Raw genomic sequence first — 27,791 nt, 5'->3', positions numbered from 1 at the left:
ATTTCCTACCCTCTAATCTTACGGGATCTTATGTATGAAAAGTTCTTTTGAACGTTCATTGTATTAACCTTGGATATATTTGTAAAAAAATAATTATATTCCTTATTAGATGTCTCTTTTCTAATTGAAACCATAATAATTTGGATAGTCTTTTCCAAAAAAAATGAGACGCTATCCCCCCCACCCCCCCACCATTTAATAATCTTGTGGCTCTCCTCTGCACTTTCAATTCCATAATGTATTTTTATGGTGAGGTGCCCCAAACGGTATTTGTATTCAAGGTGTGGTCTTGCTGAGGTTAAATACAGGAGCAACATTATACTCTGTTCCCTTCCATTTATATTACATTTTATGCATGATTTTATCCTGGCAGCATCTGCAACTACTGCCTGACATTGAGCATTATTGTTGAGCTTGCTGTTTACAATCCTTCCCTATGAAGGATTGACCAAATTTTTTCCCATTTACTAGTAGTATGTAATGTAATAAATATGCACATTGTTGCTTTCAAAATGCATAACCCTACCTTTACATTAAACCTTATCTGCCATTTATTTACCAAAATGTACCGTTTATCAAAATCTTTCAGCAGAAATTAAGTTCTGCTTAGATTGTACAACCTTCCATAATTTAGTGTTACAAGTAAAGATGGAGTACTTGGTCTCTATACCCAATGTCATGGATAAACAAGTTTAAAAGTAGTGGCCCTAGTACTAAAACTTAAGGCAATCCATTTACAACTTTAATTAATCTAAATATATGTTTCATTTATGACAACTTTCCCTCGTCCGGTTCTCGATCCAGTTTCAAATATTGGCACCACATCAATTTATTTTATGCTTTACACTAGCCTCCTATGTGCCTCAGTATCCAAACCCTTTAAATACCTTAGTAGATGCCTTGCTTTGATCTATATTCCTAATTACTAACTCAAAGACCCTACTAGGGTGAGTATGGCATGACCTGCAGATGTAGAAAGGCTAGTTTTAAATACAGTCGCTCCGATTTTGGAATTGGATCTTGTTTTGCACACAATAAATTGCACCAGAACTACATCCATTTCTGCGTGGCTTCTGTTCGGGAATAGACAGCTTGCAATATGTTAACTGCGGTGGCTTACTGTGTCTCTACAGGCGATAGTGTACAGAGTTAACATATCATACTGTAAGTGTACTCAAGTTCGACATTTACACTACGTTAACCCCATAAATGAAACTTTCCAAAATGGATATTATAAGCACCCGCGATTACGCAAATTGCACTAAATGCCTTTTTTAGTTCGTTATCAGAAAAACACGAACTACATCTACTGTATATCCTTCAAGAAACCAAGCTGGGAGCAACTAATAATTGTACGTTCCAAAAGGTAATGCTAAATATTATCCCTTAATAACTGTCCAAAAGTAGCTTCAGCACTATTGATGCCAGGTTAAAGGTCTGTAATTCCTAGGTTGTGAGCTTCTTACCATTATAAAGCGGGCCAGCCCAATTGGGCGGCACAGCCAGTGATCGGGGGCGTGGCCTCCCCGAACCAGGTTGGCCGTAGGAGTGGCCAGGGGCAGGCCAGGGAAGGGGCCAGAGGGGGGTATACCTGCGGCCAGGGCCATTTCTGGCCAGGGATTCAGATAGTATGGTCAGACATCTTTTGCAGGCGTGTTTGGAGAGGGGCGCGGAACCCAGGGCGAGTTAACAAGACGCGAAAACGGCTGAACAGAAAGGTGGGGAAATTCGTGAAGCAATGTGGGGGGTGGGTAATTCTTCACCCACAGTTCAGCTTCGAGGTAGGCAGTTGGTTCAGGGAGGACAGGGTACAGACATAGGGGCAGACATGTTGAATAACAACCTACAGAAGTGATTGGAAGAGGTTATTTGGGTATTTGGGGTATGGCGGTACGGGCCTAATTTAAGGGGTTTAAATAGGCCCGTCGGTGGCGGCAGTTGGGGGGGGGGGGTAGGTTCTCGTCCTGCCAAAAGGGGCTCGGGGCTGGTTAGGCGGGTTGAAGCGAGGGGGCAGGTCACCGGGACATACTTCCGGGCCCCCCCCCCGTTGCGTTACCTAGCACCGAGCACTCCCGGCGCGGACTGGGACAGTAGCTATCTCCTGTTGTCATTGTAAATAAACAAAGCCGCGGCCTTTATACCTCCAAAACTGTGTCCTCTCGTCATTCGTTCATTACAGGTAAATAGCTTAAAGGGTGGGGGGGGGATACTCGCGCCTCCCTGGTCATACTGTAAATAAAAACACCATGCCTGTTTTATGCCAATTGTATTGTACTGAACCCGTAGAAATGGAGTCCTTGAATATTACATATAATGGTCTGGCTAGGACTGAGCTGACCTTATTAAGAAATCTTGGGTGTCTGCCACAAGTCGCAGGAGTTTTATCTACTGTACCTTGATTATTTTCAAGTGGCCTCTGCACTTCTTCCAAATATTTGTTCACACTAAGGTTGTGGCTTTCTTTTACTGTAATATGTTTGCAATTGGCTCCTCTTTTGTATATACAGAGGCAAATCATTTGATTAATACATCTGCTTTCTACTTAATATCATTCATTTACATGCCTATCTCACTAAAAGGTTCCTATATTATTTTTCCTAATCCTTTAGCTATTTATATTCTTGAAGAAGTCCTAAGGGTTGATCTTAATTTTCATTTTCAATTGTTGCTTTTCTGATTGCCATTTTGCAACTTTTGTTACAATCCTTATAATCCTGAAGTGGGGCCTCTATCTCTTTTTCCTTCCCATGCATAATGCATACACTGTAATAAGTCAGAATTGCATCTTTATCTTCATCCTTTGCAATATTTTATACAAGAATGATATATAAATTATGCAACATAGTTAGAGCAACGAAAACCACGTTTTATAATTCACAATGGCATGTATATGAAATTATGCTTCTGAATGATCTCCTAGTCCAAGGGTGCACAAACATTTCCCCGTGCGCATCCGTGCCTGTTCTCATTGGCGCCTTGCGCCCCTCCTACTCAACCCCAGCGTCAAATGACACGCGAAGTCATGTGACATCACGTCGCCATGGTAACATGACGTCACATGACACCGCTATGTCATTTGACGCCGGGTTACCAGGACGTCATGTCGCTGGAAGGTAAGTATATTATAGAGGCCTCGCGCGGTCCACCGGTATTTCATTTAAATGCCTGGGGGGAGAGTGCGGGACCTCTATAACTGCCGCGCCCCCCCCCCAGAAAATCTAGCGCCCCCCAGTTTGCGCACCGCTGTCCTAGTCTATAATAAAAATCCATTCTGACAACATTTTTGCACATTCTTTGAAACTTATCCAAAAGAAATACATTTCTCAGATACATAATTAAGAACATAAATGCAGATGAAGAACAGTCCTTGCCGGTAAATCATTATTAGTACTGCTGAAACTAATATGTTTAGGAAAAGCTGAAAATACCTTTCACTTCGAGGTTAGAACTGTAGGGAAAAGTATCAATAATACACATTTATGAAAGTTTTCAAGAAGGAAGAAACATCTAAATATAGTGTTAGAGTCTGATCAGTAAAGTACATTTGAGTTTTGTTAAATATATGTTCAGTATATAATAGATTGTACTCTACTGCAAAAGCCACTGTGATAATTCATTTTATAGTACAGTACATGGATATCCTCATTCATTATGTATTACATCTGTGCATATGTCAAAGTTTTTAGTTATAGACCTTGTAATAGTTCTATAAAAAATGTTCTCTAAATACACACATTATAAAATACTTACCAAAGTTCTTTCTCAAATTATGTATCAGAACTTACAACATTTTCTACTTGTCATTTCCTCTGAATTTGAAATTGAAATGCGTAACATACTGTACGTATTGACAAGAAGACTGAGAAACAGAAAAGGAATCGAGGGATAAGAAAAATCTTTCAAAGATTCTTCCCACAAACAGAGCCTCAGGTCTATAATCGGTGGGGGATTGGCCCAGAGAATCAAGATGTGTGAATCAATCAATAATTAATAGAGGGTGGCGCTCCTTTTCAAAGGTAAAGATAGTAGAGAAAAAGAAACGAATAATCTGGGCACTCAAATTCTCCCCGACAAGATACAGCGAAAATATTTCTGCAAAAAAACTATTTATTGCTCTATAAAAAAATCATTGATTAACATCTCCACTCTGCCATATTGCCCTGTACATAAATCTAAAATAATCCACAATTAAAAACACGAAGATATGTCCCCAATCGAGATCAGGTCTGAAAACTGCATAGACATAGATGTGTATTAATACATAAAGCATCAAGTTATAAAAGTTGCTATGCAAATAGAGCAGGAACAAGTCATGACTCCATGTTATTCCTGATGAAGATTTATTGAACAAATTTCCGAGACTATTGGAGCACCCATTATTCCATATATGCAAATAGAGTTACATAATTAATATGCGGTTATTCAGTTCATATACACAACAAACGCAAGTCTCAACAGTTGACAAGGAAAGTCCATGAAGCTTTCAAAAAAGTGTTTTCTAGGGCATGTATCTCCATAAATCTTTGACCAGACACAGGTAAGTTACCCCCAGACGTCAACTCGTGCAACTTTCTATTAGTTATATTTCCAATAGCATTATTGCTCAAGTGTTTCTCCATCGTAAGTGAAATGTCTGCATGATTTTATGGGTTATATTTGATTTATGTACAGAGTGATGTGGAGGAGTGGAGATGTTAATCAATAATATTTTTATACAGCAATAAATTCATTTTTTTGTAAATATGTTGCTGTATTTTGTCAGGGAGATTTTTAGTGCCCAGATATTTTGTCTCTTTTTCTCTTTTATTGACAATAAGAATGTATACGACAAACACCCATTCTCTTGGTGTTCAGGATAAAGCCCTCTGTATGTCTAGATGCACTTATCCTATCTGTAGTAAGATATTCCCTGTACTGTAATTGTATAATGCTGTAAAAGGGCTGCATACTGGGTCTTAACTATAGCAATACAAATATAGGTACATACTATCTATGTAAGTACATGCATACATAAGAGGATACATTATTATACAACATAACATGTTCAAAATGTTGATTATCTTGTGTATTAACACATTTAACCATGGATGTCCTTCCTGATACAAGATTATACAATATATATTGTCTATAGAGATACAAGCAGTATGAGTAAATGGACTTTGTCTATGTATGTATGCTAGGTGATAATGGTGAAAGGCAGGGTGCAGACCTGTCTAAGACATGTGAATGTACTCACAAGTGATATTCTTTATTGGCTATATGCTAATGGTGGAGGTTTTGTGTCGCCTTTTTCACCCACCATAACCTAAGTAATGTATGTGTATGTATGTATATATTTATTTATATAGCACCCACTTTTGTATTACAAAAGAGACAACACAATAAAGAGAATTATACAATTATAAACAAAATCAAACAATAAGAAAGGAAACCTCTGCCCTAGAGAGCTTACAATCTAAGTGGTATGTTGGGAGAGGTACAGGACAGTAGGGAATTTTTTAGGGAATAAGTACAGTAGATGGCAGTGCTTGGCCACAATGGTTGGTAAGAGCAACTGTGGATGTGGGACAGTAGCAACGAGTCTAGATTGAAATGCTTCTTTTAAGAGGTGTGTTCTAAGGTTTGACCTAAAGGTAGGATCAGAAGGTGCATGGCGTAGACTGACTGTGAGGGAGTTCCACAGGTAAGGGGCAGTGAGGGAAAGGTTTTTAGGTGAGAGACAGCAGTACAGGTGAAAGAGGGGGAAAGGAAACTGTTCAGATGAAAACATCAGAAAGGGCACTTCACTAATATGCCTGGGTGCTACTACAAATGTGCCTTTTAATTCTCTATATCAAGTAAAGAATTTATCTTTCCCAACAAGCCCAGCTAGTACACACATTAACAAGCTTTTATTGTTGGTACCAAATAATTAAATTGCAATACATTTGAGGCAGGGATTTATTGTGCCACTATATTTTACAATGCACACTGAGAATGTTATATAAATGAAATAATACTGTTGTCATAAGATTTTTATGTTTCTTGCTGTTGTGCTAAATATTGTTGCCATTGAGATCAATATAGTCACAGGGCTCTGCTACCTTGCCATAATTCCCTGGGTTTAGTGGAGTTTGCGAGTTTTTTAACTATTTTATGAGTAGCTACTTGTACGCACAGTGAACTTTACATGACACTACATTAAGCATTGCATGATACCCCTCACTATTTAAGAAGTGTTATTAAAGGGAGCTACATAACAACACTAGGAAAAAGCAACAGAAATGGCTGTTTTTTTGTTTTGAAAACTAAAACCTAAACTAACACCAATATTTTGAAATGTTTGATTACTGCATGCATAACCTCTGCCCCTCTAAAATATGCAAAGTAGCAGTCATATGCACATTAGTGTACAACTAAATGGCACAATATAGTAGTAATCAAATGTGAGTACAGCAAGGCCCCGCTTCTCGGCGCCCCGCTTTTAAGCGATCCGCTGATACGGCGGGACCGAGAAGGGAGCCGCCGTGTCTGCTCAGAGGTCGCGCATGAGCAGAATGGGCTGTTGCCGCCAGCACGCATGCGCAGAACGTAGCTTGCGTGCGCAGAACGTAGCTTGCGCGCGCACAAGGGGGAAATTGTCGGGTTGCGCATGCGCACAGCTGAAAATCGTCGGTTCCGCTTTCCGGCGATTTTCACTATACGGCGGGCCCTTAGAACGGAAACTGTTGTATGCCTGGGGCCTGCTGTATATAGGGAAAGAAAGATCCCATATGATGCACTCACCTCCACTAGTAATTTAAAATATCAAATTTTATTAGTAAATCCGAAAACAAAAAAATTCAAGGAAGGGGGATGCGTATTTATAGACACAGACTATGAACAGGTGTTCTGCGAGCAATTGCGTCTATGAGATTAATATACTAGACTCATAAGTATTTTTTCTCTCTAATACATTCAATCTAGATATACTTTAGATTAGCACGGCTAGCACTATTATTTAGGTTTTAATTGAATTTTTTTGTTGAGGTGAGTGCATCACATGGGATCGTTCTTACAGTATATACTCACAGTCTCTATCTCAGATAGCAAGAACTCCAGCAAGTTCTTTTTGTTAGCTGAGCAGGACCATATTTTCCACCCCCCCCCCCTCTTTTCCCTAATCCATTAAAGTAATCAAATGTGTGCATATTGTGTATATGGAGGAATGTCCAAGATAAAACTGTAATGAGAATATTTTTGAGAATGGGAAACATACCGTATACGTGCTCTTTTTTGGTGCTCCCAAATATACTAATGTAGGTACAGTATACAGAATATCATTAACTACACCAAGGGGGTATCTACTAAAGTCTCCTGGCTGGTAAAACTGTAGCAAAACAAGTGAAACCATCAGCACCACATTTATCAAAGGAATCCTCTTGAAATCAAAGAGATGTTGTTCTTTGATAAGTCTGATGCGATTGTTTTATACTGGATGTGTCCCCCGTTTTACAGCTAGGAGACTATAGCAAGCAACCCCCAAATTGGCTGCTGCTGGCTTGGAATCAGTTTGCAAATATGCAGAAAAGGCACAGAGATTTGCAAATTGGGAAGGGTGTCCTGTGGTTTGCTGATAGAGTTCACTCGTTTGAATTGCACACGTGTACATTATCCAAATGTCAAAGCGATGCATAATGCAAGGAAACAGACATACAGTATATTAGGTATTGAAACACACAACATAAGGTATAGGAAAGCTGTGTGAAATGTAATGCTCACCACATAGGTAAAACATCTACCATAAGTAGATTAAAGAGTAAAGAAAATAATGAATTATTTAATAATAAATGATTGCCGTCAGGTGCTAACCTTTCATATAACAAAGTCCTACCAAACCCATTGCTTCCAGGGCTGCAGTATTTTGCACAGGAATTCAGGGAAACTGAATCGACCTGCTGTAGTAATTGTGAGGGGGGAGATTATTTTTCTGTCTTGTGTGGATTTATAGCTGAATTAATTATTGCTATTAAGAGATACATGTTTATTTTCTTCTTAGTTTATGCTTCAAGCATATTTTTCCCCTATAAAAACACCATTGAATATATGAATCTGTTAAATAATAGGAATGGGAAAAGACATATGAAAAGCAAATATCTGGCAAGAACCACATCACATTAATAGTAATAGTAGTCTGGATGACATAATGAGTACATAATCAATGCTAAGAGACTATGCAGCTCTGAAGAACGTGATTCATCATCTTAACTTACAGATGCAGCGGCCGTTATTCGAACATTTCACGGAGCCGGTTTCGTGTGCTCTGCTGTATTCCATGCGTAATTCGCGCTTGTGTTTACCGCGGTTGATTTGTTTGAATTTCATGGATTCTGTTTTCTTTGGGTGCAATTCTTCAAATTGCAATGTGCACAGTACTGTGCTACTGTGTCAATTTGCAGGTATTTGAAAACCAGATCACTAAAATGACATTTTCTACACTCGATAAAAACACGAGTCAACACGCGGTACGGTTGGAAGAAATCACGCGCCATGACGTGGGAATTCCGAGGTACTCAACGCGTGAAGTTTTCGAATAACGGCCGCTTCATCTGTATAGTTAAACCGGCTAAACAACAGAAATCAAGCATCATCTCCTATTGGGTTATACTTTCTATAGCAGCCCAGCATAAGTGCCCCATCAACGCCAAATTCACATACGTTTTAATTTTCATTGTTAGCACCATACAGTAAACATGTTTTTTGTTTTTTTGTTTTTTTGTTTTCCTTAAAAAAATCCCACCAAAAAACACCAAGAACCTGAACCTGAATGAATGACTTATGTTTGCAATGTTATAATGGCCTTTGAGCATCCACAACTATTCTATATGTGGAGGAGGCGTGCCTGTTTTTCTCTTTGAAATACAGTATGAATACAAAATACCCCAAAACTGGAACAACCATCAGTTTAAGTTCTTTCAAAACTAAGGCTGTCTCACATTTTAATCTGGTCTGTAACTGTTTCATAAGCCTATAATATACATCTCCTCTAACTGTGCATGCAATGTATTGTATATAATGTATACCCTGTTCATTTATGTAACTGTATTTGTAATCATGTATTATTTGTCATTTTAACTCTATGCCCAGGACATACTTGAAAACGAGAGGTAACTCTCAATGTATTACTTCCTGGTAAAACATTTCATAAATAAATAAATGTTGGTTATTCTGTATTTTGGCATTATGCCATAATGTTAAGAATGGGAAAGTTTAGCATAAACTATTAAATTGAGTAATATTATACAATTTGTACTAGCTTGTGTGCTTCTTTCCAAAGAAAGCTTCATAATTAAATACAGGACTTCTTCAGATGATCTATGCTCACATTATTGCCAAAACCCTTCAGTACTATAAAAATGCACTATAAAAATCTAATTCCATTTTTACATTTGGATTATTTTATTTCCTGTTTGATTCTAGCACATTTTATGTATGAGTTTATGTGAACTGGACATTTTCTTGCTGCAAATGTGTCATAATTCTGATTGAAAAACTGGACCACATGTAACCAAGAACAAAACCCAATTACAATCCCAAATATTTTGTTTCCGGTAAACTTGTTCACTCCAGAATTAAACCAGCTATTCCTTGGTAAATAGGACCTCCTACGTGGGTGTCAGATTTAGACCTTCTTACAACTTGTTAATAATAATAATTGTTTTCTTTATATTTTAGAAGTGTTGCTGTATTTTTGTAAATATGTATGCACAAGACATGGTCATACATAACACCTATATTCATTACATTGAAGGTAACTGTCCAGATCTAATTCTGCAAAATTCATTTTTAGTTGAAGATACCAAAATAATTTGGCTTCTTTCTGATAAAAAAAAAATCCAAAATAGTTAAGAGAAATTTGCAAACACAACACATTGTACAACAAAGCACTGACAAGGTGTACTGGTCTTAATGCTTCACTGTGTCAATTATGCCGGACAATAAAAAAAACATTCGACAGCATCTACTGTAGTTTTAGCTAATGTAATAGCATTAAATACCATGCAATATTAAAGTAGTTAGAGTCCCTGGAAATTAGGCTGCAATAGAAATCAATACTAGCTATGATCCTCTGCTCCTACAAATAATTAAAATTGCTCACATCCACTTTAACATGACATAGAACTTATAACAACATCAACATCACATCAATATCATTCAACATCAAAGGATGGAAAACTACTGTGCCAAGGTGATCAATTTTTCAGGTTTAGCGCAATGAAATTAGGTATTTTGTTTATTGTATATAATTACAAGAGAAGGCAATTTGGAAGGGGGTAGTACAAAAAAAAACACACACATCATTGTTCAGCAAAGTGGAGCCTTTTATTTTTTTGGGTGTGTTGGGGACAGATATTTTATTAACATTAAACTATGAACTATGAACTATGAACTCAAGGAAATGACTGTAGATTTATTTTCACCAACCTTTATAGTGAAGTAGAATGAGTAAGATTAATGTAAAGGTTTGAGTTGAGCAAATGTCTTCACGTTTTCTTTGCAAAATAGTTTGAAATTGTATTTGTTATTTTTTGTATTTTTGCAATAAAATTGGACCAAGTTCACATTGCTTGGGAATTTGTAAAAATAGTCTTAGGTGCAAGATTTTCATCAGAATTTTGCAACTTTAACCAGGATTTTGTAAAACTGGTAACACTCTCTATGGGTGCTCACTTGCTTGGTCTCCTAAAAAATGTAAAAAAAAACTCCCATAAATATGAAATGATGCCACTGGCAAGTTGGTATAAGGAACTGATGAAGATGGTGGTGTACACATGTGGGTGCTGATGGCAATGATATGCTGTGGGCAGGAGTGCAGCTTGAACCTGAATGTGTCTGTCTCACACTTCAAATGTTCTCACTAGAACCTCTAGCCCACTAATACCTTTTGGGTACAGTTCTAGAAAAGTCTCAGTGGAAAAATATGCCCACCTGGGTATATTCCAGTGAGAATCAGCACATTTGTGGAGCCCCCTAAAGATCTTGCCCTCTACAATTTGCTATTCAGCATAAGAGTTCTATTTTGTGAGTGACATATAGTATGCATCCTATTAAACGTTGTGTGAACTGTGGGTTATTGTAATCTATTAGATATATTTGGTCCATGTGTTTGTCTACTGCCAGCAGATCCCCATTTTCCATGTGCCTACTGTATGTTGCCCAGTGCTAGTATCAGTTGGTTCTGGAGCAGCCCCCAAAGCCTCATCACTGTTACTGCTTAGTGTACCAGTGCCAGGAACATCCATCTTCAGGACATCTCCATGATGGCCTTCATCAACTGATCAACTGCCAGGAATTGAGACATTCTTTCTTCTCACAACTGAGAAACTGCTTGTGCCTATCTCAGTGTGGACACTTATTTTCCACGTAGCATTATGATAACCAGTCACCTGTTCTATAAATGCAGTTTCTGAAGCTGACGATGATGGTGTTAGTGGTGGGCTTATGCGTGTATTTTTTATACTTCGAAATATAGAGGAATATCAATTATGCTTTTCAGGGTACTGTTAATAAGAGGAGCACTAGTGCTTGTGTGGCCATGGCTGCCTGCTGCTCATAGAGTGATTGACTATCAACACCTTAGTAGCAATGTGTTTTTCCATATACAGTGCTGACAGTGCTGACAGTGCTGACAGTGCTGACAGTGCTGACAGTGCTGACAGTGCTGACAGTGCTGACAGTGCTGACAGTGCTGACAGTGCTGACAGTGCTGACAGTGCTGACAGTGCTGACAGTGCTGACAGTGCTGACAGTGCTGACAGTGCACTGTACATAATTTTGAGTTCTCAATGAGTTCCTGCTCCATAGTGCTTACAATCCAATTTTGGTAAATGACTTTGTCAAAAGTCACAAGGAGCTCGCACTGGGATTTGAACCAGGCTCTCATGCTTTCAAGCCAGTATCATAGTTTTCAAAGTCAGTGCATTTACTCACTGAGCCACTTCTTCACTGCTACAGCCACCAACACTACTAATAGTAGTAGGAACACCAAGGATCACACCACCACCTTCTCTACCATCGGTTCCCTCCCCTGTTTGTGAAATCTAAGTGCCTCACACACTACCAACACCACACTTTGGTTTGGATGGCTAAGCTCCCTAAGCCACTTCAAGAGGAGTCAGCAACACACAGTTTTTTCTGGACAACAAGCTCCCCATGTTCTCCTCCCCAACAACACCCCTACTTTCAGGAAGATAAATACTAGTAATGTTGGCATAGCTTCTGAGACTGGTATTGATAATGATGATGATGGTGATGATCTTGATTAAACCTACCTTTCAGTTTTATTTCTCTTAGGACTAGACAACTGATTTTTAGAAGTTCTTTCTCTAGGGTCAGTCTCCATACTAATCTTTTCCTGCTATCACCATCACATCTACCACTCCACTTTCCCAAATCTCTCTTTTTTCCAATACCACTGTATTTTCACAATCTACCGTATGTTTATCTGCATTCACATTCTCAATTTCACAAGCCAAATCGTGTGTGCTCTATTTTATAGTGTTTGCTGTAACAGAAATGAGATGGAAATGCAAATGAAATGTGAAACATTCTGATGAAATTGCAATGCCCATTGACCTTTTAATACTTGACAAATTATTTGCAAAGTCTGCAGTTCTTGCAAACATTTTTATAAAAAAAAGAAAACTGCAAATGTTGCCTAGTTTGCAATCTTCAGTGAAAAATTGGCACATCTTTAGAAGCGGTCTTTTAAATCGCACCATATGGCGATGTGGTTTTTTTTGCATTAATTATATACATGGTTTCCTTAATCATATGCAGGTGTAAAAATGGCATTAAGCCAAATGTAAAATAAAGAAATGTCAACTAGTTTTAATGTCCAGATAAGAAAATATTATACTAAATTTATTATAACAAATCTTATCTGAACAATATTATTTATATACATAAAACACGTAACTCAAATGAGCAAAAAAGCATTGATATTACTATTTTGCACTGGAAATGAAGCAGACAAATAATTATAATTATATTGATATTGATTTAAATATTTGGTACCATATGTAATGTACTCAGTTCTAAGCAGTAAGTCAGCTATGGGCCCACTTACAGTAGGTAAATTAGCAAATTAGCATCGCTTAGTAAATACTCCCTGCCTTACTGTACAGTAGGTGCATTAGGAAAACATGTAATGCACATTACTGTGTATATAAATTAGATATGGACTTTTACCTTGTTTTAAGAAAAAAAAATTGTCTATTAAACAAAATGTGAGAATAAACAAGGGCAATTTTCTCATTGTATCATGCATATTAATATCTTCCAACATCCTTTTCATTTCAGTTTCAATAATTTAACATGACAGTTGTTGAATTTGATTAAGGAGGGAGCGTTCTCGATTATACTGTACATTAAATTATATAGCTTGTACTGTAACATAAAGAAGAAGAAAAAAAATGAAATACCATGTATTCTGTTTAAAGTACAAACAATCCTGTGTAAGAGGTTTAAATCATTCTAGATACTGTATGTGGTTGTTTGTTTTATTAAACTTATTTTTCCACTTACTCATTTAAAATACTAGCATTATACCTGCTTTCCACATTTGTGCATATGCAATTCACTGTCCCATACAGCATGTGCTTATATTACAGTAACACCACATAAATCAGCATAGTTAGACTGGGAAGTTCAGTGACTCAAATGGCAAAGTTTAATCAGTTTAAAATTGAAGTGAATTGGCAGAGTCATGTAGAAAATCTTACAAATTCCCTTGACAGCCTAGGGAACAGAATTCAGCTGTACAGCTGAATGATTTTAGATAGCTTCCAAATGATAGCTTTGTGAATAGGTTGTATTTATGGAAGGCTCTGCAGGACACGGTAGGTCAGTACAAAGTCAACATGAATAAAAGCCCTTTTAGGTGAGCATTCTCAATGTATAATTACAAAACAATTATCTTTACTCGAGTGCCAATACAATATTAGTTGCCAGTAGAATTACATAGTTGACTAACAAATCTTCCAACAATGTTTAATCCCAGAGATACAATATAGTGATATAAAGTAACTGCAGGTCTTCTATGACGGCCCTAGCTGTTATAAAAAGGTCAGAGCTCTCTTAGAGGATCAGAAATCAGCGAGGGGGCCACATGTGGTGGCTGAAAATTACAGATGAAGAAAGAAGATGACTTGAAAGAAGAAAAGATGAAGAAAAAAGTTACAGCTGAAGAATCTTCAATCAACAGAGGATCCAGTGGTTCAGGTCAATTTGAAGATACCCCATCGCAGGCCCATCGGGTCTGGATTGATTTTTGGCAGGAATTATACTTTTTATATTACTTGGGTCATCAAGCCTTCAATTCATTTTATGGTTATTTATTTTCAGGTTTTTTTTTTTTGGTGGCCCTTGGGCCCTGGATTCATTTGAATGGCTTTTTTATGGTTAGGCACTGGACATCTTTTAGGATTGGTTCAGTGTGGTGAGTGGGTCTGAAGATGATTACAGCTTTTATTATGGATGGGTAAGTGTTACCGTTTTATTACTGGCTGCCATTGAGTGCCAATGTGGCTATCTAGGTTCCCATTGAGAGGGCCGAGATAGCCACAGTGAAAATCAAAGGGTTACCGTTTACAATATTTATTTTTATTATGTTTGTATAGTGTGTTATTAATGTATATAATGTATATTAATTATTGTGTACTTATTAGCCATATTAGCCACATTTGGCTTATAGGACTATTGGCCATTACTCTACAGAGAAGGGGTGATGTTTGATAGAGGTCTGGGGGTTGGGGGTTGGGGGTGTTGTACAGTTTGCCTTACTTTTGTTTTGTAAAAGAAAATGGAAAATAATAGACATAAATATTTTGAGAACAAAGGAAATTTAAGGCGCTAATGTGTGTTATCTATAAATAAATGTGTTTATATAAAGGTGTATATTAAAACAACTCATCTTTCTCTGTGAGTGTCTCTCTAATCTATCTATAAATATTTTGAGAAAGTGCCTCATTTGAGTTTTGTAAAACAAGCTTGAACAATATATACAAAATGTGTAAAATTATTGCACTTACAAGTAAAGAACTGGTGAATGGCAATCTCTTGTCCTTCCATTGTATTGTTGACTTCTGCCTCATGCTCCTCTATTTTTTTTAGACTTATAATGTTCTATCCCAACTGGCATTCCCCTAATCACAGGTAAGCTGTAGAAAATGCTGCATATTGCTATTATGTCACACACAAAAGCTGGGACACAGAGATGTGCTGCACCAGACCTGTCAAGAACCTGAAGAAACATTTTAGAAGGCCACAGACACTCTATGACAGATCTGGTGGAAGCATGGGTATAGCTGTAGCATATTTCCGTAGATGTGACTGGATAAAGGTGTTAAGAGCCAAGGTCTTAGGGAGTAGGCACTATTACCTGTAAATAATTAAACTGACACTTAATTGTGGGGCAAATGGTAAAAATTTGCATTAATGTGTCGTATTTGAAAAGTGTATTTACCAAGAAGCCATTCCAATTATAGTTGTCTAGCTTTCAGTAGAAATGGCACAGGGGCGAAATATGAAGGAACAACTGGTGCTGCCAGGATGTCCTGTAACCAGATTGGTGATGAGAAGTGAAGCATTGCAAATCCTCTTCACATTATTGTAATGGTCGAGTTTCCTGTTTCTGAACATACAGGTGCGCCGACAAGTATTCTAAAACTTACCTTAAACTTGCCTTGGAAAATCTGGGGCCAACAAGATCCAAGTACATGCTAGGTACATGCTGCAAACATTTCAGTGACATTTCTGCGGAGACTAATGGCCCATCGGATTAACACAGCAGGGGTCCCCGGCAGTCCCATTCAGTTTGAATGGGACTGCCAAGGACCCCCACTGTTAATCCGATGGGTCATTAGTCTGTCAGCAGAAATGTCACTGAAATGTTGCAGCATGTGCCCAGCATGTGCCCAGCATGTACCTGGGTCTTGTTGGTTATTGCCCCAGATTTGTTTTAGAATACTCGTCGGCACTACAGTAACTTCATCCTGCCATGGAAACCCTTGTGCTATGTGGATGCAGTCCACTGATACCACAACATTCGGGAAGTTAGTAGTCTGTTGATCCTCATCATTAAATAATAGGGAACAATACCCTCAAAACCTGATTCAGAATGTGGGTTACAAGGAGGCTGACATACTCCTGCAGGAACAGCTGCTGTCCCGTGAAATACAGTAACCCCGTAGCACAGAAATGTAGTAGTCAGTGGTTTGGTCATTGAAAGTATGGACAGGCTCAAATACTCCTGCAGGAACAGCATAAATACTCCTGTAGTTGTAAGATATATTTCAGGCTCAAGATCATCCAGAATGAGCACCAAAATGTTCATGACAATGTGAGATGTCAGGCGGTACCTCTGTTTTACTTCCTCATCCGGCATGCCGAATATATTAACTCTACATCCTGAATCTCAAATCTAAACTGGCTCTATTTTTCTTTTGGGTCTAGGTCTATATCCTGCATATAGTAAAGTGATGGAAATGGTGGGTTCTAATACTGTAATAAGAATGGTTTGGATCGGCACTCAAATACAGTATATTGAAAAGTAAAAATTAAAAGAAAGACTGACAGTTTCTCTGAAGCAGGGCTCAACTCATTTTTATTGTATAATCTGTTTTGGAGAATCAACTGCTTTTAACACAAAAATTGCAACGTTTCAGGGCCCAGGCCCTTTCCTCCGGCTTGCTGAGGCCCTGAAACGTTGCAATCATTGTGCTAGAGCCCAGTTAGAGATGCAGCGGCCGTTATTCAAACAAATGACTGAGCCGTTTTCGTGTTCTCTGCTGTATTCCACGTGGCATTGACGCGGCCAATCGCCCCATGGCACACGTATTTATCGCGGTTGCTTTATTTGAATTTCATGGATTCTGTTTCTTTGTGTGCAATGAAATGAATGAATTGTAATGTGTACAGTACTGTGCTACTGTGTCAATTTCAGGTGTTTAAAAACCAGAACACTAAAATGCTATTTTCTGCACTCGCGTCTAAAGGCGGTGCGGTTGGAAGAAATCACGCACCATTGCATGGGTATCCAGAGGTATACAACAGGTGAAGTGTTCGAAAAACGACCGCTGCATCTGTAATGTCTGATTAGGTCTTTTTGATTTCTGTAGATATGCTCCAAAACGGATTCTGCAATAAAAGTGAGTTGAGTCCACCTACTGTACACTCACACTTAAAGTCTTTCTTTCAATTTTTACTTTTCAGTATATATGAGTGCCAATCCAAACCATTGTTGTTCCTGTATTGTTTGAATGCCTATTGGTGGAGGCAGTAAATCTGAGCACCAATGCAAAATATATATACTAAAGGTGAATGCAATTCTCCTTGTTTTCTTGGGTTATATTTATACTATACCATAGTTTGCTCCTGGACCCTGGCGCATAAGAAAGAATTGTTCTTAAATTAAAAACAGACGTTAGTCGGACTATAATTTGTAAATTGTACAGGTGATGCTGGCACATACTCTGTCATTCTTACAGTAGTATATACTAATATGGTTTGTGAAGGTCATATGATGAAAATGTTAAATTAAATGTGAAATGTTTGTTATATATTATTATTATTATTATTATTATTATTATTATTATTATCATCATTTATTTAAAATGTGCCAACATATTCCTTAGTGCTGTACAATAGGGTTGGAAGATTAAAACAATAAAATATAAAACATTAATATGCTGTACATTGTTACAGTATGTAAGGAGAGCCATCCCCCAAGGAGCTTACAATCTATAAGGAAGGGTATGTAGAACATAAGGTACAGGTTGGTCTGGTTCGGAGAGCTGCTTGTTAATTCAAGGAGTTGGTGTGGGGGAAGAAGTAAGTGGGATTGTGCAGAGATAGAGCTGTGCGAGCAGCGTAATGTATGAAGATGGAAATGCTTCAATATACCTCTGAAATTCTTTACTGAAGACCAATAACAGAGCAGCTGTACTGTAACATCAGCAAACAGCAGCAAAAGGCTGCCACCCATTGCCTGCCACCAAAAGCTGCCGCCTTTGCTGCGATTCGGGTATTGTTTCCACAAGTGTCCAAGGTGAAGTGAAAAACGCTGAGCAGCAAAAAGACCCCCACAGAGGAGATGAGGGGGGGGGGGAGGGTTCTGACAATATCCAGGTCTTAGAAGATGAGTCTGTTTTTACCCCAACGCCACCAGAAAACATTTAAAAAATACCCCCACCTACCCAAAACATATAAAATATACCCCCATCTCCCCCCAATCATCATCACCACAGCTCATCCTGGCCCCCATCATCATCACCACAGCCCATCCTGGCCCCCCATCATCATCACCTCAGCTCATCCTGGCCCCCCATCATCATCATCACCACAGCTCATCCTGGCCCCCCATCATCATCACCTGAGCTCATCCTGGCCCCCCATCATCATCTCCTCAGATCATCCTGGCCCCCCATCATCTCACCTCATCCTGGACCCCATCATCATCTCCTCACCTCATCCTGGCCCCCATCATCTCCTCACCTCATCCTGGCCCCCCATCATCATCTCCTCAGCTCATCCTGGCCCCCCATAATCATCTCAGCTCATCATGGCCCCCATCATCATCTCCTCTGCTTATCCTGGACCCCCATCATCATCTCCTCAGCTCATCCTGGCCCCCATAATCATCGCCTCACCTCATCCTGGCCCCCATCATCTCCTCAGCTCATCCTGGCCCCCCATCATCATTGCCTCAGCTCATCCTGGCCCCCCATCATCATCTCCTCAGCTCATCCTGGCCCCCCATCATTTCCTCAGCTCATCCTGGCCCCCCATCATCATTTCTTCAGCTCATCCTGGCCCCCATCATCATCTCCTCACCTCATCCTGGCCCCCCATCATCTCCTCAGCTCATCCTGGCCCCCCATAATTTCCTCAGCTCATCCTGGCCCCCCATCATCTCACCTCATCCTGGCCCCCATCACCTTACCTCATCCTGCCCCCATCATCTCACCTCATCCTGGCCCCCATCATCTCACCTCATCCTGGCCCCCCATCATCTCACCTCATCATGGCCCCCCATCATCTCACCTCATCCTGGCCCCCCATCATCTCACCTCATCCTGGCCCCCCATCATCTCACCTCATCCTGGCCCCCCATCATCTCACCTCATCCTGGCCCCCCATCATCTCACCTCATCCTGGCCCCCCATCATCTCACCTCATCCTGGCCCCCCATCATCTCACCTCATCCTGGCCCCCGATCATCTCACCTCATCCTGGCCCCCCATCATCTCACCTCATCCTGGCCCCCCATCATCTCACCTCATCCTTGCCCCCGATCATCTCACCTCATCCTGGCCCCCCATCATCTCACCTCATCCTGGCCCCCCATCATCTCACCTCATCCTGGCCCCCGATCATCTCACCTCATCCTGGCCCCGATCATCTCACCTCATACTGCCCCCCCATCATGGGGAACCTCATCCTGGCTCCCCATCATCTCACCTCATCCTGGCCCCCATCATCTCAGCACATCCTGGCCCCCATCATCTCACCTCATCCTGGCCACAGATCATCTCACCTCAACCTGGCCACACATCATCTCACCTCATCCTGGCCCCCCCAAATTGCGTCCTTACCTTATTTCCAGTAAGGACACAGACTTCTCTGGGCTGCTGGGGTGTAGGCTCCGCCCCCCATTCCTCTGATTTAATCTCCACTTCTCCAAATAGGGACAGGCTGTACAGACACTCAGACAGTGCTTCTGACTGTGCCCGGCCACCGTCCGCGGCCTGCCCCCACCTCCAGTCTCAGCACTTCCAGCCCTCTGCCGTCGCACTACCCTCGCGCATGCGCTGCCAGCCCTCCGCCGTCGCACCACCCTCGCGCTTGTGCTGCCAGCCCTGCGCCGCAAAAATGGTAATACCGGACACATACATGCCCGGTATTACCTCCAATTTTATACCGGACAGGCATCGGAATTACTGGCCTGTCCGGTTCAAAACCGGACACCTGGCAACCTTACGCGTGGAGTACAGCAGCGCACACGAAAACGGCTCCGTGATATGTTCGAATAGTGGCCGCTGCATCTGTATACTCTACACAATTATACTTGGCAAAAAAATCCTAAAACTCCACTAATTGTCCATCTTAGTTTTTATAAACCACACAATTATTATTTTTAAAATATGTTCTTAATAGTTTGCAAAGGGCATACATACTTGCAAATGAAGCACAAAATAGCCACAGATTACCTGATTTTACTATGTTTTTCAAGAAATGGATCATTTCACCATAACAAACAGACTCTAGGCAAAACTAAAGCCAAAACCAACATTATTATTATTAGTAGTATTATTATTATTATTATTATTATTATTATTATTATTATTAGTTACAGTCACTATATATAAATCAAGTACAAATTTATATTTTCTTAAATAAAGCAAAAATACAAATACTGTACATCTGTGCTGCAAAGGACCTCTGTACAGTATACTGTATCTCAGCTGGCAAAATATAAAACGCACAGCAACCAATATATGTTTCTGTCCTCATTTGCAAATCACTACCCAGAACCCTTGTCTGCCGTTGAAATACATTTGAGTAAAAAGCAGGTTTGGGGAACCTGTGTAAGAAATGGGTTATTTGCTTTTACAGTGCTTTGTTCGGTGGAGGTTTTTTTTCATTTAGCCACTTTTTCTTAATTGTGTCTGGTTTAAACTCAGGACAAAATGTGTCCTGAATATGATGAAGTCTCATCCAAGCAAGTCTCACATACAGTATGAACCCAACATATTTATAGATCTTGAAAATAATACAATGTTATTTTCTTAGTAAGGCGTGTGAAAATACTGTACAATTCAAATCCAGTTAGAGAGATGTATTTTTGACACTAAGAAACGGAAGAAATGTAAAACTGCCTTCTCTTCAAGGATAAGTTCCCTTACAATCCATTACCGCCTTTCATTTTACTAATTATCTCTCCTTCTTAAAGCAGTGGCACTTTTGTGATATAAGACAAATTAGTGGCTAGCAAATAGAGTTCAGAAAAACAAATAGAGCAATTAATTCAATCTATTAACAACCAGTGTTCGACAAACCTATACATTTGCACGCCCCGGCGAGTAGATTTAACATCGTGGCGAGCTCCTATTGGCCCAAGCAGCACACGTTTGCTACTAGGTGGCGAGTAGATTTTTTTTGTTTGGCGAGTAGATTTTTTGGTGATTTGTCGACCACTGTTAACAACTATATGGAAATACACTCATTTTGAAGCACTGCATGAAGAATATTTTTTTTTGAACATGCCAATGTTGGCTCTGAAAGAGAAAATTAAATGCAATATTTCTAAAGGCAATCTGGTGAAATAATATAAACATAAATTATAATGCACAAACTGTACATAGTAAACTTCCCTATGTAAAATCAGTAAACGAGGTATGAAGTAATATGGTAACTGTCGTAATTGTAATCCCTGATAGTAAATTACAAATCTGAGTGTTTGTTCTGCTTCTAGTGAGAAATAAACTTCCACGGATGTAAGAAAGCCGATTAAAAAAACAAAGCTATTACATTTTAAGTTCTACAAATAATGTCTCAATGTGCTAATAAAACTGACATAAAGGGCAAGTATAAATAAGTAATGTCTAAAATGCCTGTTCATTGATTAGTCAGTAATTTCAGGGATTTGTAAAAAAATAAATATTTGCTCTCTTCCATGAAGATTGTTTTTTCTAATGAAAATCCTTTGAGAAATAATTTCTTACAAACTAGCAAAATCAGGAATAGATCAATGCAACATTTCCGCTGACGTTTTGTAATCAGGTGGTAATTCCCTGGCGGGTTTTGTTGGGGAAAATGTAGCAAAATGAAAAGATTCCTCCTCCTCCAGAATGTCTTTCCTTCTCCTCGCCCCAGCACGTATTTCTCGCTCCAACCCCCAGCATATCTTTCTCTCCTCCTCCAGCATGATTTTCTCTCTCCTCTCCCAGCATGTCTTTCTCTGACTCTCCCCCAGCATATCTTTCTCTCCTCCCCCCAGCATGATTTTCTCTCTCCTCTCCCAGCACATATTTCTCTCTCCAACCCCCAGCATGATTTTCTCTCTCCTCTCCCAGCATGTCTTTCTCTCCTCCTCCCAGCATGTCTTTCTCTCCTCCCCCCAGCATGTCTTTCTCTCTCCTCTCCCAGCACGTATTTCTCTCTCCAAACCCCAGCATGTCTTTCTCTCTCCTCTCCCCCAGCATGTCTTTCCTTCTCCTCGCCCCAGCATGTATTTCTCTCTCCAACCCCCAGCATATCTTTCTCTCCTCCCCCCAGCATGATTTTCTCTCTCCTCCCCGCAGCATGTCTTTCTCTCCTCTCCCCCAGCATATCTTTCTCTCTCCTCCCCCCAGCACGTATTTCTCTCCTCTCCCAGCATGTCTTTCTCTCTCCTCCCCCCCAGCATGTCTTTCTCTCCTCTCCCAGCATGTCTTTCTCTCTCATCTCCCCCATAATGTCTTTCTCTCCTCCTCCCCAGCATGACTTTCTCTCTCCAACCCCCAGCATATCTTTCTCTCCCCCCAGCATGTCTTTCTCTCTCCTCTCCCCCAGAATGTCTTTCTCTCCTCCTCCCCAGCATGACTTTCTCACTCCTCCCCCCAGCATGTCTTTCTTTCTCCTCTCCCCCAGCATGTCTTTCTCTCTCCTCCCCCAGCATGTCTTTCTCTCCCCCCCAGCATGTCTTTCTCTCCCCCCAGCATGTCTTTCTCTCCCCCCCAGCATGTCTTTCTCTCCTCCCCCAGCATGTCTTTCTCTCCCCCCCCAGCATGTCTTTCTCTCCTCCCCCAGCATGTCTTTCTCTCTCCTCTCCCCCAGCATGACTTTCTCTCTCCTCCCCCCAGCATGTCTTTCTCTCTCCTCCCCCCAGCATGTCTTTCTCTCTCCTCCCCCCAGCATGTCTTTCTCTCCTCCCCACAGCATCTCTTTCTCTCTCCTCCCCCCCATCATGTATTTCTCTCCTCCCCCAGCATGTCTTTCTCTTCTAGAAGTAATAATGATCGGCTGTTTTGCCCTTGGTGAGTACCAAACATATTCCACTTTTTCTAAAAACTGATTTTTCACCATAATGTTGGTCCTCAAATTCTACTACGCCAAGTGTGTAAATTCCAGTTTAAGCCTAATCCAATTTATCAGAATATATATATATATAAATATATATATATATATATATAACTATTGTTTTCTAGAAGGCACTGACGCACTGCACTACATTTGTACATAAGAGAGTGACCTAAAAATAAATGGATAATAAAAAACAGATAGAAATTTAAAAAAATCCAAAAGCAAATACAACACCACTTAATTATACATTGATACACATAAATGAATGTATGATACATAAGACTTTTCTGAATAGAATTGCTTTAAGATCTCAGAGTTCACCAGCAAAGATATGTTAAACCTCACCCCTAACCTCCTGACAATCTACATAGGCTTGTTCACTAAAGTACGAAAACCATTAACTGTTTATAATTACCTTTCTTTGAAATGGCTGCCAGTGATCAATAATGGCTATTACACCTGTGTATCAATCACTAAATCAACTAATGATTAATTGTAATGGTGATGAATACATCATGGACTACCACTAAATTGAACCAAACTGAACCAACAAAACATTTTTTTCTGCCCGGCATAAATACGAATGATTGTTTGCAAACTTCAACATTATCGGTTTATGATGCTTACAATATTTATTACCGCTCCGAGGAAATTAATCAGAATGGATGCAAAAATGATGACATTCCTGGCCAAGTATGTCTCATTAATCCAGCAGCAAGTTTTCCGGAGAACGAGAGGCAAACATTTATAATCTTCGGCTGTAGTTATTAGGACGAGGGCAGAGTGCAGCATAATCAGAATAGAAAACTGAATCACCATTGGCATCACCCTGTGGGGAAAAAAATATCCAATTCAGTATGCAAATAATGTTACCGAAAAATACATTTTCCAGTGCAAAATCATTTCACTCTCATATCATTTAGATTGTAAGCTCTTCAGGGTACAGGAACTCCTTTTCCTAATGTTACTTTTATGTCTGAAGCACTTATTCCCATTATGTGTTATATTATTATGCCACGTGTATTACTGCTGTGAAAAGTTATGTACATGGATGGCATAGATAGATAAAGATATACTTACACACATATCATAAATAGGTATGTACAATGTGAAAGCACTCATTTATTGGGTGGAATAAAAGCCAGCACTTTTTCTATAAAAATGCATTTTTGAGATGTTGTTCAATTACTTGGAGTATCTAATTTTTATACTGTCATCCTGTTTTGGCAACGGTTATGGAAACTTACCTTAAGAGTGACGTCCAATGTCCCTTTATAAATTGCAAGCATGACATACTGTAAGTGTCAGTGTGTAAGTTCAGTACATCTCTATGCAAGAGGTTCTTGGTATCTACTGGTTCTCCTTTGAAACTAAAACATGAATTTATCGCTTAACACATTCAGTGCTACAGCGGTCTCCAATGAATTGCCAAGCAAGGCAGAGCACTGGAGACTACTCTATTACTGGCAGAATTACATTACAGTATTTAAAGAGAGAGGTTAATTTATGCTTTGTGATATGACAATGAAAAAGAATAGTTCGATGTTTCCAAATGCATGTATGGAAATGGGGCAATAATAGCCTCAAATAAATGAACAAATGTCATAAAACAAATTCAATAAAACTTTGAAAGTTTATTTGGTACATTTCACAGCTGTCGTGTTCTAATAACATTTGTCCTTTATATTACATTTGATAATGCCTGTTTAAAGCTGCTCTATTTTATGTGATTAGGTAGCAATTTCCCCACAATATAATTTACCTGAGCTAGAGAGTCTCTTGGAGAACAATCACCTCTGTCTCCCTTATCAAACATTTAAGGTATATAATATAGTTGTGTTTGGGAAGAAAACCTGGCAACTGTCTAAAAATGTGCGATGTTATTTTTTTTTTGCGGAATTATATGTATCAGGCACAATTTGAACACAATGTATCACAAAAATGCGAACTTCCCAGTAAAATAGCCAAGCAGTGAAAGTAAATTTGCATTACAAATTCAAACACTAAAACAAATGGCATCAGGTCACAAGACCCTTTGTTTATTTCCATTTATGCGAAATTCTGGAGAACGTCACAACGTTGTTTGGTAAACTGGAGAGAATGTTGCATCAAAGTTTATTTTCACACATTCCTGAGCAACGTGAACTTTAGAGAATTCTCGTTGCCAACAGTCCAATAAACAGGACTCCACAGATAAGATGAAAACATAGAGTAAACTGTTACACTACATTTTACACTCTTATTGATGAATAACTGCTCCATTTTTCTTGGTAGCCTAAACAACACAAGTGCAATATACTGATATACTGAACCATACATTGAAATATAGAAGAGGCATTCTATGCCAATTTGTTAATGGTCTTTTTTTTTTTTTTTTTTTTAAACAACATATGCAAACATAATGATCATTAGTCCAGATACATAAAATGTTACCATCCCTAGCACCTGCCATGGATCTAAAAAAAATGTACTGAACATTTAAATTCCTTTGATTTTCCTTACTTTATCTCAGAAACCATTAACCTCCCATGTATGACTATCTATACTGTAAATCAGGACAAGTTAAGGCTGTTCAATACTGCGTGCATGCGTGCGGCAGTTTTAGTTGGCTGAGGTTAGTCAGTGTGCGTGGAACTGGCCGACAGGGGGGAAGATTAAAAAAATAAAGAATTTGCGCCGCTACCGCTGCTGACATGTATACAGTATGTGTGTATATGTGTGTGTGTATGTACAATGTTAATAAACAATTTATTAAAATATTTATTTATTTATTTCAAATCTTATTTAACACACACACACACACACACACACACACACACACACACACACACACACACACACACACACACACACACACACACACACACACACACACACACACACACACACACACACACACACACACACACACACAGTACCTCACTCGCTCACAACATACACACACAAAGCGTGCATCACGTGCACGCCCGTTCGCACAGGCACGGCTGCACACACTATAGAACGACCCTTAGACACTTGAATCTTTCAGAAAGGCACTGGCAGGAATACCTTGCTTTGTGCCTCCAGCCACAATCTCATATCACCTAAAAAAGCATGACCCTTGTCACAGTTGCAATGAGTTCTGCGTACTGCCAGTAACATAGTGCTTTGACAGCAAAGGGGCAAACATTTATAGGAAGAGGCTATGACCGACAGGAGCTCTCTACAACTATTGACAAGGTACAGTCACTTGAAAAAAGTCACTCCATAGTCCCTAGGTAGACAGCTCCATCAGAAGACTCACCATTGTGTTTTACTTGCACATTTTCCTTTGCCTCTACTTTCAAAACAATAGTCCTTAACCCATGGCATATTTTGTCATGCAATCCTACCAACAGTGTTTTTTTGTAAAATTACCACCTTTTTTTGCTAAAGCCATATGAAATATTCATATAATATGCATGGACACAGGCTTTTATGGCCCACAGGTTTCTTTAAATGCCAAGTATGTTACCAGACAACTGGAAAATCCAAACACACTCACAAAGAAGTACCACAATCAAGATCCGGATTTCTCTAATAGTGACTAATGGCCTTATTCTACATATACATCTGAAGCAGACGTTCCTGGATAAAAATCCCCATTTATGTCTATAGTGAATTTCACCCCAAAATAGCCTGAATGGCCACTTTACAGTATATGGAAATACCCCCTAGAATGGTATCTACTTTATAAAATGCCCATGCTATCTGCTTTACATTGCAACAACCAGAAAGTTCAGAAGTGGGGATGAAGCATCACTGACTAACAATTAGGAGAGCTCTTACATGCACCAATCTCTCTGAACATCTGAAATACAAACTCCCTGAAGGACTCAATAAAGATTTAAAGCATGCATGTTATCTGTGATATCATCAACGAAAGTTGACATGGCCAGAATAAAGAGATGGGCAGGAATACTACCGTAGAGTAGACACTGTAAAACGGTACCTGTAAAATGAATATATCTCCAGACACAATTTGACGGGTTAAAGCAGCAGTCCAAGCTGCCGCTTTTTTTTTACATTGTATTTCCCCCCCTTTAATATGTGCATTAATACAATCCACGCAATGATAAGTAATTAGTTAAGTTGACGATCAATCCGTTGTCCTGTGATCGATCGGTGAAGATTCGGATCGGATGGTTCACTAAATGGCTGTCAGTGCAGTAGAAGAGGACCTAAGATTCAAAGTTCTGTGGGGAAGAAAATGTGACCAGGCAGTCACTAGATACAATTGGTGCACTGCAAGAGAGAGGGCAGGGCTCAAAAAGGGGTGTCCCAGAGCCTGTTTCAGGAGAGGAAGGGGGTGTGACTTTGTAAATGGTTGCTATAAGAACAAAAAAATGCTTGTTATATTATAAAACATAAAAACTGTCATTCAGAATTGTTTTGTTTTTTTTTAAAAATTCTACAAGTATTTTCTCATAGTAGAGAACTGTTTTTTTTTTTTTTTTTAAACACAAGTAGGATATTGCTTGGTTTGCAGCTATAAGCACCTGCTGGTTTCATATTTCCTTTGTCTAAGGTATTTGGATATTTCTGCTGATGATCCATATCTGTGACCTATCTATATAAATGCAAATAGTGTCTCTCACATGATGTATAATGGATAAATAACTTCTGCATTTCTAGCCTCTTAAAAACTATAAATAACTATATGGTCATAATAATTTTTCCCCGTTTGAATT

The 27,791-nt window shown here is 39.4% G+C and overlaps 1 protein-coding gene across 5 annotated transcripts in view; it reads right to left on the bottom strand.

The window, feature by feature from the left end:
• The window catches only part of ADCY8 (adenylate cyclase 8), a 464,483-nt gene that overhangs the window by 92,830 nt on the left and 343,862 nt on the right, over window positions 1-27,791 (bottom strand). For all 5 annotated transcript variants that reach the window (XM_075582007.1, XM_075582004.1, XM_075581999.1 and 2 more), the window contains one exon: window positions 23,710-23,911. In XM_075582007.1, the coding sequence (XP_075438122.1) occupies window positions 23,710-23,911 (202 nt within the window). The remainder of the gene's footprint in view (window positions 1-23,709; window positions 23,912-27,791) is intronic.

This window comes from Ascaphus truei, chromosome 2, assembly GCF_040206685.1.
Source record: "Ascaphus truei isolate aAscTru1 chromosome 2, aAscTru1.hap1, whole genome shotgun sequence".
Classification (NCBI taxonomy): domain Eukaryota; kingdom Metazoa; phylum Chordata; class Amphibia; order Anura; family Ascaphidae; genus Ascaphus; species Ascaphus truei.
The sequence above is the reverse complement of the archived record's forward strand: the minus strand, read 5'-3'. Positions and strand labels throughout refer to the sequence as shown.